The 15,536-nt window shown below is 38.8% G+C and overlaps 2 protein-coding genes across 2 annotated transcripts; one reads left to right on the forward strand and one right to left on the reverse strand.

Annotated features, from left to right (window-relative positions):
* The first annotated feature begins 2,172 nt into the window (after window positions 1–2,172).
* Window positions 2,173–3,771, forward strand: ankrd34ba (ankyrin repeat domain 34Ba). The gene has a single exon (XM_055154065.1). It carries the CDS (start codon window positions 2,173–2,175, stop codon window positions 3,769–3,771), a length of 1,599 nt encoding a protein of 532 aa, XP_055010040.1.
* Window positions 3,772–4,741: 970 nt separating this feature from the next.
* Window positions 4,742–15,366, reverse strand: marveld2a (MARVEL domain containing 2a). Its single transcript, XM_055154145.1, has 19 exons — window positions 15,252–15,366; window positions 14,379–14,578; window positions 14,192–14,304; window positions 13,136–14,095; window positions 12,804–13,024; window positions 12,430–12,465; window positions 12,188–12,354; window positions 11,760–11,931; window positions 11,284–11,334; window positions 11,079–11,193; window positions 9,219–9,280; window positions 8,893–8,966; window positions 8,165–8,822; window positions 7,907–8,074; window positions 7,141–7,271; window positions 5,908–6,087; window positions 5,656–5,827; window positions 5,470–5,511; window positions 4,742–5,383 (listed from the first exon to the last, which is right to left on the reverse strand). The coding sequence occupies exons 4-19, from the start codon at window positions 14,076–14,078 to the stop codon at window positions 5,285–5,287; spliced, it is 3,291 nt and encodes a 1,096-aa protein (XP_055010120.1). The 5' UTR covers window positions 14,079–14,095; window positions 14,192–14,304; window positions 14,379–14,578; window positions 15,252–15,366; the 3' UTR covers window positions 4,742–5,284.
* Between the last annotated feature and the right edge of the window lie 170 nt (window positions 15,367–15,536).

Here is a 15,536-nt window from a genome sequence, read left to right on the forward strand (position 1 = left end):
GCTACTGCAGAGAGATGGATTAACCATTTCTTGGAGCTGCTCACCATCATCACCAGCACTCGTCTGTCACTCTGCCTTTGATTTCACACTTAGTTCGAGAAGAAAACGGGCTGGAGAGGAGTTTCTGTCGACCCCATGTGAGTCAATGCCCCGCCACCAAGAGCAGATGTCTACAAGAGAGGACTGACTGCTTAATGTAAGTACTATATCTACAATTAATGATAAGTCACATTTCCGTCACAAGTATGCTGTTTACATAAGAACTCTAGGTGCATCTGTATTAATTGTTCTGTATACAATTTTTCTTAAATGTGTTCATGTGAAGGACGATACTCCCTTGTGTGGATATAGAATGGGACATGTTACAAAACACACATACATTCAACAGTCGTGAGCTCATAGATGAGGAGTGTTGTTGAGCTGTCGAGGTGAAGTGGATTTATTCAGGATGCATAATGGGATGCCTACTGCAGGGATTGGAAACAAGCTGCGACAGGGAGTAAAGCCACAGAAGTGCCATTCTCTCTCCACTATAAGGGACATATTGTATTACAACACTGCTTTTGTGTGTTAAGCTCAGTTTAATAAGTCAAGAACATACAACATGTAAGTTGAAGCAGATGGTGAAATTAGTAGCTGGAATATATTATACAGACATGACATAACAGCAGCTTCATAATCATTTAGACTGTAGATTTAGAGCACTAGACGATGAGAACGATGTGCAAACTAAGGATTAAACAGTAAAAATCTGAATTTAAATTAAGACTTATGCTGCAATTTGTATTTAAAAATAAATGTTTGTGCAATGTGAATAACTGCAGATGGTGTTTCAGCTGCACAATCAAACCCAGCTATGATGTCAATAGTGACGAAAGCAACAGAATGAATGAAGAAAAAAACACTTACATTTTATCTGCCAGCTTCAAGAGAACAAAAACCAAAAACATCCTATTTTTTCTCAACATTCCTTCCCCAGTTATGAAATGGTTACTCTGGATTTTAAACTATTGCATAAAACACATCTCTCACTAAATAAGTCTTCTGTTGTTAGTAATCTGCAATTACATTTAAGCCTACCACATGTGCAGTCTATAGGCTATTGATTTAAACATCAAATGTGATCTCCATGTCATTCAAAACAACAGTGTTATAAACAAAATCTGCTGGACATTTTGTTGGCTAGTTAAGATCCAAAGATGCAATGTACTACAGCACATTTATCAAAATTTTACTTAAATTTGTAGTTGAAATTAACAATGACCTTGAAAATGATGGTGAAATATAATTGCAGAAATTGACTGAGAAATACCAACACACGCTGCATCCAAAAAATGTGTTATAATGCAAAATTAAAGGATAAAAAAACATTTGGGACAATCAAGCACTCTGGACTGAAAACTGTTATTCATGAATCAATTTGTCTTTTGTGGTTTCTAATTTGTGCCGTTTTTTGTCTTCCATGTACATGACTCATGCTGAAAATGTGTCTGAGACATTCATAACTGCCACATTTGCTGGTCCATTTGAGTGAACCAAGGACAAACAATACAAAAGGCAACAGAAAGCAGCAGCTGCTGATGAAGCTGCAAAACACAAGAACAAATCAAGATATGCAAAATATTAGTAAAAAGTGAATGGCTATTGGTGACTACAATGCCTCACAAACACCTGGTCTAGCCTGCAAGTTGACATGTTTTAAATGTGCAAATACAATTTTATATTCACCCAGAGAATGCCACCATAATTTGTCTTTATCCGTGATGTATGCAGAAGGTTTTGAATATCAGACCATGCCCAAACCCCTCTTTTGTTAGAAAGCTGAGGATAAAAATGGTATTATATTGTAATACCACAACATCTCAAACCTATTCATGTCAACAGTATTAGAGCACAAAAAGAAAATGTACCTTTTGGAATGCCCAGACTCACCAATGGCCAGTCTCACATTCAAATATTGTTCCTAAACCAAAAGACTGGGAACTGATAGCATATGAATAGTAATAATGTAAATATTTATGAAGTATGCAACCTGTTTTGTTTATTTATTTATTTTTTATTTACAAAAAGACTGTTGCAGACTTTTGTATATTTACTGTACATCACATCTAACACAGACATGACAATCATGTTTTCGCAAACCTCTATCCCTGCAGATCTCAGAGTGGAGTGATGGACGGAGCAGCTGCTGTTGCTGACGTCTCTCTGGACACTGCTAACCCTCTGCTCAAAGCAGTGTTTCTGCGCCGTCTCCGTCTCACTCGGCTGCTTTTGGATGGAGGAGCGTATGTGAACGAGAGCGACAGCAGGGGCCACACCCCCCTCATGGTGGCCTGCAGAACTCCACACTCTGATGGTCAGAGCGCCAGCAGGGTCAAACTGGTGCAGTTCCTACTGGAGAGAGGAGCAGACCCAAACATCCAGGACAAGACAGGCCGCTCGGCTCTCATGCATGCCTGCAGGGAGCTGGCCGGGGCTGAGGTGGTGTCCCTGCTGCTGTCTAGTGGAGCAGACATCAGCCTAGAGGACCAAACAGGGACCTCTGCACTGGTCTATGCTGTCACTGCTGGAGACTGGAAGGTGGTCAGGCTATTGTTGGACACCTGCAAGGCCAGTGGAAAAGAGGTCATTATTATAACAGCAGATAAATTGCCATGCGGCACATTACAAGCAAAACAGTACCTCAGTATGCCACCAATCAGCCCCACAGACAAAACGTCTTTGGCTGCTCCTCCTACGTCTCCTTCTGAAGTCCAGCTCATTACCTCTCCTCAGATTAGCCCTGTGACCTCTGCATCAACACTGCCCGTTTTCTCCTTCAAAGAGACTTCAGACAGTGGGGTCAGTGGGGTCAGCTCGCACCCCTGCTCTCCATCACGACTTCGAGCTGTGGGTCAAACTGCCATCAATGGACTTCAACAGCCACTGCTCAGGCTGAACTCAGAGCCATGGTTGAAAATCCCTGCTTCTATTCTAAACCAGCAGCTGCATGCTAACATCGAACAAGCTCCAGACATAAACCATAATAGAATACAGAGAAAACATGTTGCCAGTGAGGACCAAAGCTCAGCTACAGAAAGTTTGAAGATGTTTGAAGACAGCCTATCAAGGGAGAGAAAAGCAGGAGTTAAACATTTAGGTCACAAGATTTCCCTTCCTGGTCTTCTCTCTCCTCACTCAGCCTCACACCCCAACTTGCATTCTGAAAATTTAGGTGATTCAACAATGTCCACATCGGTTTCCTTTCCCAACAGAAGAACACTAGGCAGTGCATTTAACAATGCTTCCTCTTCAAGTCTATACACCATTATTCAAAAGCGTAATTTAGGGTCAGACATCTACAGCTCTGATCCACAGATAGCCATGAATACAAAGAATATTCCTGAGGAGCCAGAGGAAGTTATGGGTCAGACACTAGAGGGGAACAAGCTTTTGCCAGTACGCTGCTCCAGCACACTGGGGGCAAGGGAACCCCCACTCACACAAAGCCTGAACCGAAGAGTGCTGTCCCGATATGAGCGCAGAGGATCAGGGACGCTCTTCCAGGACTCCCACTTACAAAGCAGCAGGCCCAACATGCTGCCACCACTGAACAGCTCAAAAACATCTGTGCTTGGAATATACAGCCTGAGCTCCAACAGCGGAGCTGAGAAAGAGTCTAATCAGAGAACTTTGATTCCCTCGGCTCCTCCTGGGGCCCCAAAGGAGCTGACCAGGCGCATGCTGCTAAGGAGACACTCGATGCAAACTGAATACAAAACGTCTGTATAAAATGTCAAGAGTCACAAAGAGGAGATGTTTAATGGGAAATCATTTTAAAGTCTAACTGATATATATTAGGTCTGTATCACAGAGACGCATTATGTGAAAATGGTTTAATTTGTGAAAAAATGAAAATAAAAATGAAATTTTTTCACATAATCAAACCTTCCATAATGAAGACCCTACAAAACCGACAGTCTGACACTGCTCTAGTGTAAATTGTACTGTTTTAGGTAATTGTAAAATCTGTTTTGTGGTGAAATACGTCAAAGCCATTTCTTTATAGGTATGCTATGTAGCTTTTCTATTGGACACTTGTCTCACATGCTTGTCTCCATAGAGATGTTATTGCTTTCGCTGGAATGTTCAATGGTCTATCCACATGAAGACAAATTGGTGGTGTTTTTCAACATATTTTCGAGCAATGAACACACTTGTAACAAAAAACAAAACAAAACACAAGACAGATCAGTTTAACGTCATATTAAGGAACAATAAAATAAAAATAAGGAACAAATCCAGGCAAAGTAGCAATACTTTTACCATGAAAACAAGCAGGTGGCAGACCATCCACCAGAAGTTACATAGTGTAACTTTAATTTAGATTTTTGATTTGATTTAGATTTTTTTTTTTGGTCCCCAACATCATGAAACATTTGTTCTCTTGGTTTAGAAAAAAGCACTTAAATGAAAATAACTTTTTATGAGCCAATAGCATCACTGTGAGCGCTTTGTTAAAATGTGATACTGTCTGTCAGTGAAGCTGTAGTCTTCTCTTTCAAAGACTACTAAATGTGTTCTACTTCTACTTCTAGTCATTTAATTTTAGCATCAGTAGATGGCAGTATTGACACATGCTTTGCCTACTCCACCTCTCCATGAAACCACCACAGCTTTCCATCCCCCTTTATCTAATGTGTAATGTAAGAATACAACATTCATGTTCGATCTTCAAGTTAGAAACTGAAGAAGCATAAAATATAATTACTGTATATTAATTTATTTTTAAAAAAATTACAATGTCTTACAATGTATAAAATGCAAATGGAGATTTGATCTGTTTATATATACTTAAAAACAAACATGTAATTGAAAAAAGCAGGAAGTAAAATTCACTGTCCATGTTTCTCAAAATATTAACTGAATCAATGTAATTCATAAAAGGGCTAAATTTCTCTTCTCAAAAATCATGTACAAAAATAAAGAGAGACATGTGCTTCATTATTCTACATTTCACATGTTTCAGTATCAAAACTGAGATAAAATAAATACAAGAATACACACAAAGATAAGACTGATTCTAATATTTACATTGGTAAAATACATAACAGTGATTGTACTTTTTAAACAGTGTTTCACAAATTCACAATGTCCAGTTCATGCAGAGTACTTGCAAACAGAGCAACCCAAGGCTCCATACTGATCTGTCCTTTGGTGTCAGAAACCTTTACCACTGTGCCATATGGGACATTGTATGCCCAGTCTGCATCTGCTCACCTGGGAAGGGTGTGTAGCTTATACCTCAGCCACTGCGGTCATAGTCGCTCACCATCTTCTTGATGTGGTTCAGTTTGGCCTTCAGGTACTTGCACCTGCGCTTCTTCATCTGATAATCAGCTGTCTGTAAAGAGATCATAATAAAGTTCATGGTAAACCCTTCTGCATTATTATTATTATTCATTTGATTTTTATGGAACCATACAATACCTTTTTCAAATCTTTTATCCTGTTGTACTCATCCAAAGCATCCTTTAGAGAAAAAAAATACATTAACTTTTTTTTTTACTCAAGCTTCTTTGCATTGTTTAAAAAAACAACAACATTAGAGCACAGATACTTTAACTTGTTTTCTTTTTTTTTTTAAATAATTTCTTGAAAGGCATGTAGAATTACCAGGTACTGTGGACTGCCCTCCTCCAGGTCATCTAACTCTCGGTCCACCTCAGACAGGTTCTTGTTGATGGTATCCAGTTCGGCCTGCAAGTCCTTGTACTCCAGATGATCCCGGTCAAACTCTCGCTTATAGTCAGTTCGCTCTTGATCATCTCGAATTGGAGGAAATTCGCTAGAACAGAAACGACAATAACTGTGATACAACATTAACTGCTTAGTAGCAGCATTTGCTTAAATGGTAAAAGTACATACGTGCTAAAGTCATTGTCATCGAGTTCATCCCCAGAAGAGCCATAATCTGTGTCGTATCCATCAGTGCGTCGTGGACGACCTGCTCTTCTCTTTTTAGGACGCCCAGCAGAGCTCTCTGCCTCAGAGTTACTGCTGTAGGGAACACTGGCATTAAGAGGAATGGCTTCCTCCACTGCAGGCCTGTAACAACAAAAACAAAAAAATATATAACATCTGATTTTTCCATGTTGTCTTTTGAAGATGCTTTGAACATAATTTCTTAAAAGCATAGGCTGTTTTCTAATCAAGTACGTGACTCAGATATAGTTTTATAGCCTTGTTTTAACCCCACACATAATTGGTCCATATTTGAACCACTAACAAAAATCATCATTGCACCTTTTCAATTGATGGCTTTCAGTGACCTCACTCTGTTCTGCTGGGGGTTGGTTACCATAGCAATACATTACACAAGAGGAAACATAATGCTAATCAGTCAATCAATCAAGTAAATAACTTTATTTATCCTCAGGGGTAACTCACCGTTGATTATGTTAAAAGAACACTTAGATTTAAGTTTAACACAAGCGATAGGGCTTCAGACAGAGCAATGCCTCGGGTTATCCTTCCCCTAGGAATGCTAATAACATCACTTGAAGGGTATCAATATGACATTCCAGTGATGCACTTTAAATGTGGAACTAATAATAGATTGAAGGTACCAATGTATTTTTAACCGAACTAGCCACATATCTTATGTTTGGTAGGGGTGGCTGATATTGACAATACAATATTGAGATGATAATTTAACAATGCATCTGGAATTCTTTAAAATGTATCTGCAAGTGTATTGGTACAAAACATGAATGGACCATAAAATTAACCACAGATGGGAAAGAATATCACTTTATACTCTTCTTTGGGAGATAACACATGGTTTATTTTTATATAGTTTTGTAATAGTTTTAATCCAAAATAACAATCCAACAAACATTTTTGATAGATCTCCCACCTCTATTTTGTACTGTGGCTGTACATTGGCATCCCCTTGGATGCCATTGGTCATCACAAAATTACAGTAATTATTGTTGTAACAAAATTAAGTTACAACAAACAGGACAAAATTAATAACTTTGATAAGAACATAGAGGCTAATTTTACTCATAAGTACATTTTAAAACTAGAGCATATGTCAGCCTTTAGCTTTTTCACACATGTTCATATAATAGCACATATATACGGTGACAAACTCACTGTGGGGTGTAGTTGTATGGGGGCTTGTCATAGTTGGAGCTTTCATCATCTAGATGACTCCTAGAGTTCCGCAGCTTCTCTGGATAGTCAGAAATAGGAAGTTCTGTAGGATCCGCGGACACGTTGTTGACCTGTAAAAGAGGTTGAGCATTTTTACTTGTGCAATTGTATGTGTTCAAGAGCTTCAGGTCCTTATCCTTTCTGGTATGGGAAGCCTGCATGGACTTGCTCTGAGAGTGTATGGCATGATTACTGCCACACCTGTAGCACACACTTGAAAATGGTTTAGACTAACAACAGTGGGCTGTTGAACAGTATGTATCAGCAGTTTCACACCAGTTTCCACAATCATGGCAAAAAAACACCCCCAGTGTCATATTGCATGGTGTTTAGTGTCACTAACTGGCATTATAGTAGACCATCAGCAACTGGATTTACAGCTCTGTAGACGATATATGAATTAAATATCATATCAAATATACTGCCAGGTTCTAAATAATTAACAATTAAACAATTAAATAACAAAATATTAGAGAGTGGCTGCTAGGTTTGAACTTTTCTATAACTACCAATTGTGAAAATCACCAGATTAACATATAATCTAAAACACAGAGAATAGTTACTTTGTTTCAGTAGAAGTATAACATTAAAATGAAAAACATATACTATGTAAATGCCACACCTAGAAAGAGTTTTGCTCTGCACTTCCCCTGATGATAAACAGGTGACTGCTGTCAAACCGGTTGTGTGACTTTTCAAAACTCACCCATGCTTCCACATCCTGAGGAGGCTCCAGCTCATCGACAACCTTCACTCGCTTCCACAAAATGTTGCTCTTTCCAAAGTGTTGGAGTTTTTGTCGAGTTTTCAAGGCAAAGACAAGGATGATGATCAAAGCTACTCCAATAAGAAAGCCAAAAACAATAGCAATAGCCTGAAAAGATTGAATAAAGTTACTGGCCCATCTTACGTTTACTGCTCCATTGACACTGAAAAAACACCAAAAGTACAATGTTTGCATTACCTCCTGTGGTTCCACAACACAGTAGTGGTAGAGGTACTGGTTCACAAATACTCCAGAAGGTTGCGGCTGTTGATACTGAGCGCATAATCCTGCAATTTGGCTTCCATATGCCGAATTATAGGACTGGGACATGGGGTTCACTGCTACTAGATAAACTATACTAGCTACTAGCATTAACAAGGCAAGGAAGGCACTGATGATAACTATAGCCAGGTAGAAGCGCCTGCTCTCGGACAGACTCTGATGGGACACAATGATGATGAAGATAACCAAGCAGTAGATGAAAACTATTGCTGCCATGGCGATGATGAACCCTTTGCCACTCCTTGGATCATTGTAGTTTCCTCCAATACTCCCATAGCCATAGTTGGTCCCAGGACCATATGCTCCCCCACCACCAAAGCTGCCATATCCGCCTCCATATGCACCTCCATATGTACCTCCATAACTTCCCCCATAACCCCCATAGCCGAAACCACTTAAGGCTCCCTGGCTGTCCCAAGCAAGTGTGGAGGCAACACAAGCAAAAGTGGCCACAGATAAGACAATGCAAATGATGGCCATAATTTTGATGATCCCTGGAGGAGATGTCCAGCGGTAAAAATGCTGAAACTCATCATCTGGGTAGTATGAGTAGGCAGGCTGAGGAGGGGCAGTACTGAGAGAGGGAAAACAATAATGTAAATAAATTTGTATTAAACCACAATGAAAGATAAATAAATACTCACTATCCATTTTCAGACTCGTAGGGTGGCGGACTCCCATTTTGCCTAGAGGACATTGTGGCAAGATGAATGAGGATCTGTGAAAGATGTGCATCATAAAAAAATTGTTACAACTTAAGGCTCAAAATATGTTGAAATGTAAAGTATTTTTTATAACAAGAGTCAGAGACAACAAACAACTGACAAGACAGGGGCTCAGAGCGTTTAACGTCATGTTACTGGAAGCCACGAAATATTTAGCCACGTTAGTACAAAATTAAACCACTAAGTAAAGTTAGAGATATAGCCTGCACCGCCACCACTAGATTTGATTCACCAAGTTGACTTACCTGTTGCTTAGAGAGCGCCAAGGGTTCAGTCTCTCTGTAATGTCTGAACTGAAACTGTGTCGCTCATAAACAATGCGGGACACACCTTGACTAGCTCGACTCTCAGCCAGGTAAGCCCCGCCCCTTGCACAGGTGTAGTATTACGAAACAAAAGTCGGAAATAGCCTATGATGCGATGAGTGGGCAGGCGTTTGGCTCACTGAAACGGAATCGCCCTCAAAACTTTTTGTAAAAAGTTTCACTTAAAGAAACTGTAAAATTTTAATTTAAAATTTTATAAACTTTACCTATCTGTGATCCCAGACATGGGGCCCACATGTTCAAATTAAATAGGCTATAGCTTTTACTGATAACAATTCTAATTTAGAATTATCCTTAATTACAAAAACATTGTACACGATGCCCGTCTTATTTCTCAAGACGATAATCCAATAAGAAAGCAGAATGAGCCTCACATTAGTCTCTCATTTTGTTGGTCATTTTGGTGTCTCAGCATACAAGCATTGTTGTTGTCACAACTCTATACCAAAATATGTTTAGTTTAATATTTAATTTAATCAACTTTCAGCCTTAAGAGTTATGTGGGCTGTTCTCTCAAAATGCATTATTCTCCTATAGGGACATAAGGATCACTCTTCATAGTAGCACCTACATACACCAAACTTCCCAGTCTTGTACTTAACACGATTTTGACTTATCGTACAGAAGGATATAAAAAAAAAATCTAACTCCAAACTTGATTTATTATCACCACAAATTATTTCATAAATCATTGTATGTAATACATATTAAATAAGATAACCAAAATCTTTTCTGTATGTTTTTAAGTATCTAATATGACAACAAAAGGAAGCAAGAAACTGAAACCTGACTCTATCTTTTTTAGGTTCATATGTCCCAAAAATTGTAAAAAAAACATGAAAGATTTTTGTTACATTTATGTGAGTAAACAAAAGTTTAAAATTAATATCTCTAAATTAAAGATTTTTTCTTATTCACCTCCAGTGCCTTGTCTACACTGTAAGGAGGCAGTTCTTTTAATATAGGCACAAACAACACAAATGCATAATGAGCAATGACCTGGTGTGTTCAACCTTATTACCCATCCTTTTTTTTCTATTCTTTTCTTTTGTTGTTGTTTCTGCTTACTGTTCTTGTTAATAGCATTTTCTTTAAACTACTTGAAGGTGAACTGTGTAATTTTTTTTAAAAACAACAAGCATTTCAGTGCAAAAGTATATGTATTTAGAAAACAGAAATAATCAAAACACTTAAGATATGAAATTACGGACACTTACATGTACAAATACAAAGACGATGAAGATAAAAGCATATTGGTCAATTACAGGTCCACAATTGATAACAGTGCCCAACATGTTTAAAATTCAATTCAAGGGAAAAGTAGTCTATAATAGCTTAAGGACTCAGTAAGTTATGTTTAATGAAATGGTGGTGCCATATGTAAAAAGATAAGTTAATACACAGATAATAATAGGACAGGGCTTTGTTGATGTTACTAACAAATTACTAAAAGTACTCATCACAGCAGTTCAAAACTCAGCTTGTCAAAGATCAGTCAAGGAATGTTAAAAGGTAATGGACTCATGTAAAATATTTGGTATTTATGTCAACTAAAAAGGTGAAATAAATGGTTATCCTCTTGTGCAAATACAGTCACAGTGTCAAACATAGCATAGTAGTTTTTCCCAAAACTGAGAGTGCATATTAAGGCCATCTTAAGTATAAAATATATCAAATTATATATTTACAAACGCACACAAACAGCAGTGTCAAACAGAGTTCTCTCCAGATTTAAAGTGTCACATTTACTGTGTCAGAACCAGGAGCTGTAGTTTTAACTGTAGCCATCGTTCCACTCCATGACTTTGTCGTACTCCTGGATCTTCTGTTTGATATGGGACAGTTTGTTCTTAAGGTACTCACAGCGCTCCTTCTTTTCAGTGAAGGTTGGGTCCTGTAAATTTATAGAAAATGTAAAAATGCTCACTTAATTTAACACTGTCTTTACAAAAATGATCATAGTAATGACAAATAATAGGCTTACATTTTTCTTTCTCTGATATTCTTGAAGAATCCTGTTTATTCGATCCACTTCCTGGAAAGAAAGAAATGCTTTCAGGTCAAAAGTATTCACACTCAAGGCATGGCACAGAGAATATGCTGAAGTGGTGAAACCACTCAGTTAGTGTGGTTCAGAGTGAGCATACATTTGAGCATGTACACAATGAATTCTGTTCTGAATACGGTGTTAATACAAAGCTACATATGACGGAATAATTACAAGTCAGGTAAAAATATAATTTATAGAGGGAGAAGCTCAGCTTGGAACAGGAAGCACATTCATCTGAATATATTCGAAATAAACTTCCTCACTGATCACCTGTTTATTGGTCAAGAGTCTAAAACTTTTCAAAGCAAAAAAAAAACAAAAAAAAAACAGAACTTATCTAAAAATTTGCATAAGAAGAAACTCAAACTTAACACTTTTACACCAAGTCCCTAAAAAGTTTGAAAATGTACCATCTGGCTGGTGGGATGCTGTGGCAGAGTGCGCATCATTGCATCCATCTCATCAAACTTCTTAAGTGTGGCTTGAACATCTAAGTGCAGTTCTTTGTATTCAGCATACTGGTCATTGAAGACAGCCCGGTACTGGTCCCGCTCTTCATCTGTTCGGATTGCTGGATACTTACTGTAGTTTGCAGAGAAAGTTATTACATTACAATATTTCTGAATTTCGTCTTCCTGTTATAGGACAACATAATGAGTGCATTACACCATTCAGATGTTAATTAATTAATTAATGTTTGTTACTATGTAAATCCATCATTTTGAAACCCATAATAGGCCTAGGCTAGAGAAATAATAAATAAGCAGATAAGGTAGTATTTTACACATATTTGCATTAATAGTCCTTTTATTATATTTTATAACCAAAAAGTACTTACGCAATGTAATCAGGCACAATAACAGGCTTTGGGATGTATCCAGATGGTATGGCTCCCTGCAAAACCTTTTTAGGGGTTGCTTTAGGACTGGTTTGTATAGGAACAACCGAGGAACCCTGGACTTGCTCGGGAAGCTTGCGTACAGTAGTTGTTTCAGGAACAAGATGCTGAAACACAGTCATATGGAACTGTACATCTCCTATTTTGAATGTTTAGGTGTGAAGGGATGGAGAAATGCTTACCAATTCCTGGGATCTCTGCACAGGTGCAGTCAGCATCTGTGTGATTAGAAAAACAGCAGATGTTTATTTGTTTTATAAATTAGGATCAAATATTAAAAAAAAAAAAAAAAAAAAAAAAAAATATATATATATATATATATATATATATATATTTATTTATTATTTATTTATTTATATATTTATTTATATTTATATATAAATCCACTGTGTGTGTGTGTGTGTGTGAGACAAACCAATACCAGGCAAACAAGTACAAAGTTCTGAGCTGAACACTATGCAAATTATGTGGCAGGACTATGCTCACAGATTACGTAATGCATTGTACCATTTCAATAACAATGCTACAATGTTTCTGTCAAATTAGAAAAACTCACCTCCTGCCCATAGCGCTCCCTATATCTGCGAGCTGCTTCATGTCTCCAAAGCTTAAGACACACTAAGGCTCCAATCAGATACACCACCATAGTGACAAAAAGGAAAATGATGGCTGCAGTCTGTCCAGCCTCTGTCCGGCAAAAAGCACCATTAATGCTATTGTTGAAGAGTGGATAGGAGCAGAGCCCACCTCGTGTTGTGTCTCTGACATAAACAATGCCTGTCAAAACAAAGTACTGTTCAAATATTGAATTTTTATACTTAAAGCAAAATGTTCTTTATGTAGCATGAATATAAAAATTATGTTGCACTATTAAAGTGTAAAGAGTACCTGCAGCCAAGTAGAGCACAGCCAGAGCCAAGTTTATAGTGAACTCTGTCAGAGGCCACCAGTTGGAGTCCAGGAGGATGGTACGGTAGTACATAGTCATCCCGAGCACTAGCATAATTACAGTGACTAGCCAGGCCAGACCTGCCACCACTAACACAAATGGCGTCTTAGGGCCAGAGTAGTAAGCCCCACCTGTACCTGCCCCATATGCCCCATATGCCCCATATGGCGCCCCTGGGGATGAGTATCCAAACATATTAAACCACTCGTTGTCTTTATGAATGTAGGCACACACACAAGCAAACACTGCCGCCCCAAGAAGAAGCTCCACACAGCCCAGGATCCTCAGCAGCCCAGCCCAGGACTTCATGTAGGCGTAGCGCTGATGGTACTGCTCCACTCGCTCACTGTAGGTTAACGCTGTGTGGTAAGTGCGTCCTGAAACAGACTCATGAGTGTCCTGTGCTCCCAGGAGCTCCTTGTGAGAGTTGTAGCTATCACCTGAGCCTCCATAAGGATCACGATAGGACCCTGGGATGGGAGAGGGTGGGGGAGAGCAGGGCACCCCCTCTGTGGTGCTGTTGTTGTTGTTGCATGAGGAGCCCAGCATGGACCAAGGTTTCTCACTGCTGCGATTACTTGATCTGAAGAAGTTTTTCCAAGAGTCGGGAATAAAGCGATGCACTGGTTTTATGTCTATTGCAGGGTCGATGTCTGAGTCAGCGGTGGCCTCACTACCACTGGGGTCAAACTCTGGGCCCACAGGGGGCTGGTCTGGTAGAGGCGGTGGTGGAAGAGGATCTGCACTTCGAGCCAGACTCCTGGAGGTGTGTTCTCTCATTGGCTGAGCATCTCCAGGTAATGAGTCTTGGGGGACCTGATCATAGTAGGGCGCCTGGCGGGCTCGCTCAGTGCGTCCGGTATTACCTCCGCCATAGGACATGGGGAAATTGGTGGGCCCTAAGAAGAAGCCAAAGTCATCAATAAAACCTTGCTTACACAAATATCTTAGATTTGAATCAGTAAGAATATAACTATAAAACACCATAAAATCACCTTAAGGAAGCCAGTGATTAGAAAAATGCTTCATCATGAACATGAAACAACCCTTCACCAATGTCTTAGCACTCCAGAGAAAACCCTCAACCACAGCCTGCATGAACAGCACCCTATCATGGCAAGTCCAGAATGTATTTTTGTGCTTCAAGACCAATAGACTACAAACCAATTAATTTTTACTTACCAACAAAAGTTGCAGACAGTACAAAAATACACTCTTGGCTGTCAAGACGTTTTTTACTATGCCAGTCTTTTAGTAGTGATCTTCAGCGGTAATTATATGTAAAAACAGTGTTTAAATACCTCTTTCACACGCAGTCACTCAACACGACTTACATTGGCTTGCAGGTCACTATGCAAACCATTCATGAACAGATGGACAATCTAAAAAGAGCAGAGAAAATTATGAGGGCAAATATATTCATTATAATAACATTTTATGTAGTTTATTTACCACTTTAAACTAAATTACAACAACAGATAGGGCAAGCTATTTTGTCTGTTTTCGCCCCCCAGGACCTAGATTGACACTTGCCCCCGCCTTTGGAGTGCAGATGAAAAACAAGTGCTTTATTAAGTAGTAGTAATAGTCTGTCTGTGGCAGTCTTGTCATACGTATGTATGACCGAATAGTTATAATTACAGGCCTACCGTAGATATCAGTTTAAATCTTCGGCTACGTTAAGTGGGTAATCAGAGGCCTATTGAACCTGTTGTTGTGCCGCCCGTGCGTAATGCTTTTTGACACCGTACCGGTGTATAGACCATAAGAACAACAATTCAACATAGTATTGAACATATTATAGGTCCCGAAAAACTGAGCTGATCTATTGTTAGAAGTGAAGTCAAATTTAGGAGTTAAAAAAAAAAAACATTACAAAGCTACGATCTGCAGTGACGCCGCGAGGAAGTAAAGTTTTTAGAGCTTCAAGTCGGGTACTGACTTTATGGTCTTAAAGTGACTTTTACAACTGTGTTACTACATTTAAGTTTGTAATGACTGTATCTGGATGTTTCTATGGTATTTAGATAGGCGGAAAATACAAAGGTTTCTTACCTTGTCTCCAATACTCCCTTTTCTTTTCTTTCTCCCATTTCAGTAACGTTAAACCCAGGTTTCCTCAGGAGCACCACGTGACCTGCCCATCCCTGTGACGCTACTGATACGAGGTTCAGTGTTTGTAAACGAACAACTCACCTGAGGCTTTGATACCATGACAGACTAATGCAAATGTAAACTACACTGTAGTCCTGCTATGTATCCTCCTGCTGAGATGTTTGTATATACCTACATTTAATATAACAATTGGAAATAGTATTCATATAATTCTCCTATTTATAG

Source organism: Boleophthalmus pectinirostris, unplaced genomic scaffold (genome assembly GCF_026225935.1).
Source record: "Boleophthalmus pectinirostris isolate CB_2022bp ecotype Guang Dong unplaced genomic scaffold, ASM2622593v1 HiC_scaffold_18, whole genome shotgun sequence".
Classification (NCBI taxonomy): Eukaryota; Metazoa; Chordata; class Actinopteri; order Gobiiformes; family Gobiidae; genus Boleophthalmus; species Boleophthalmus pectinirostris.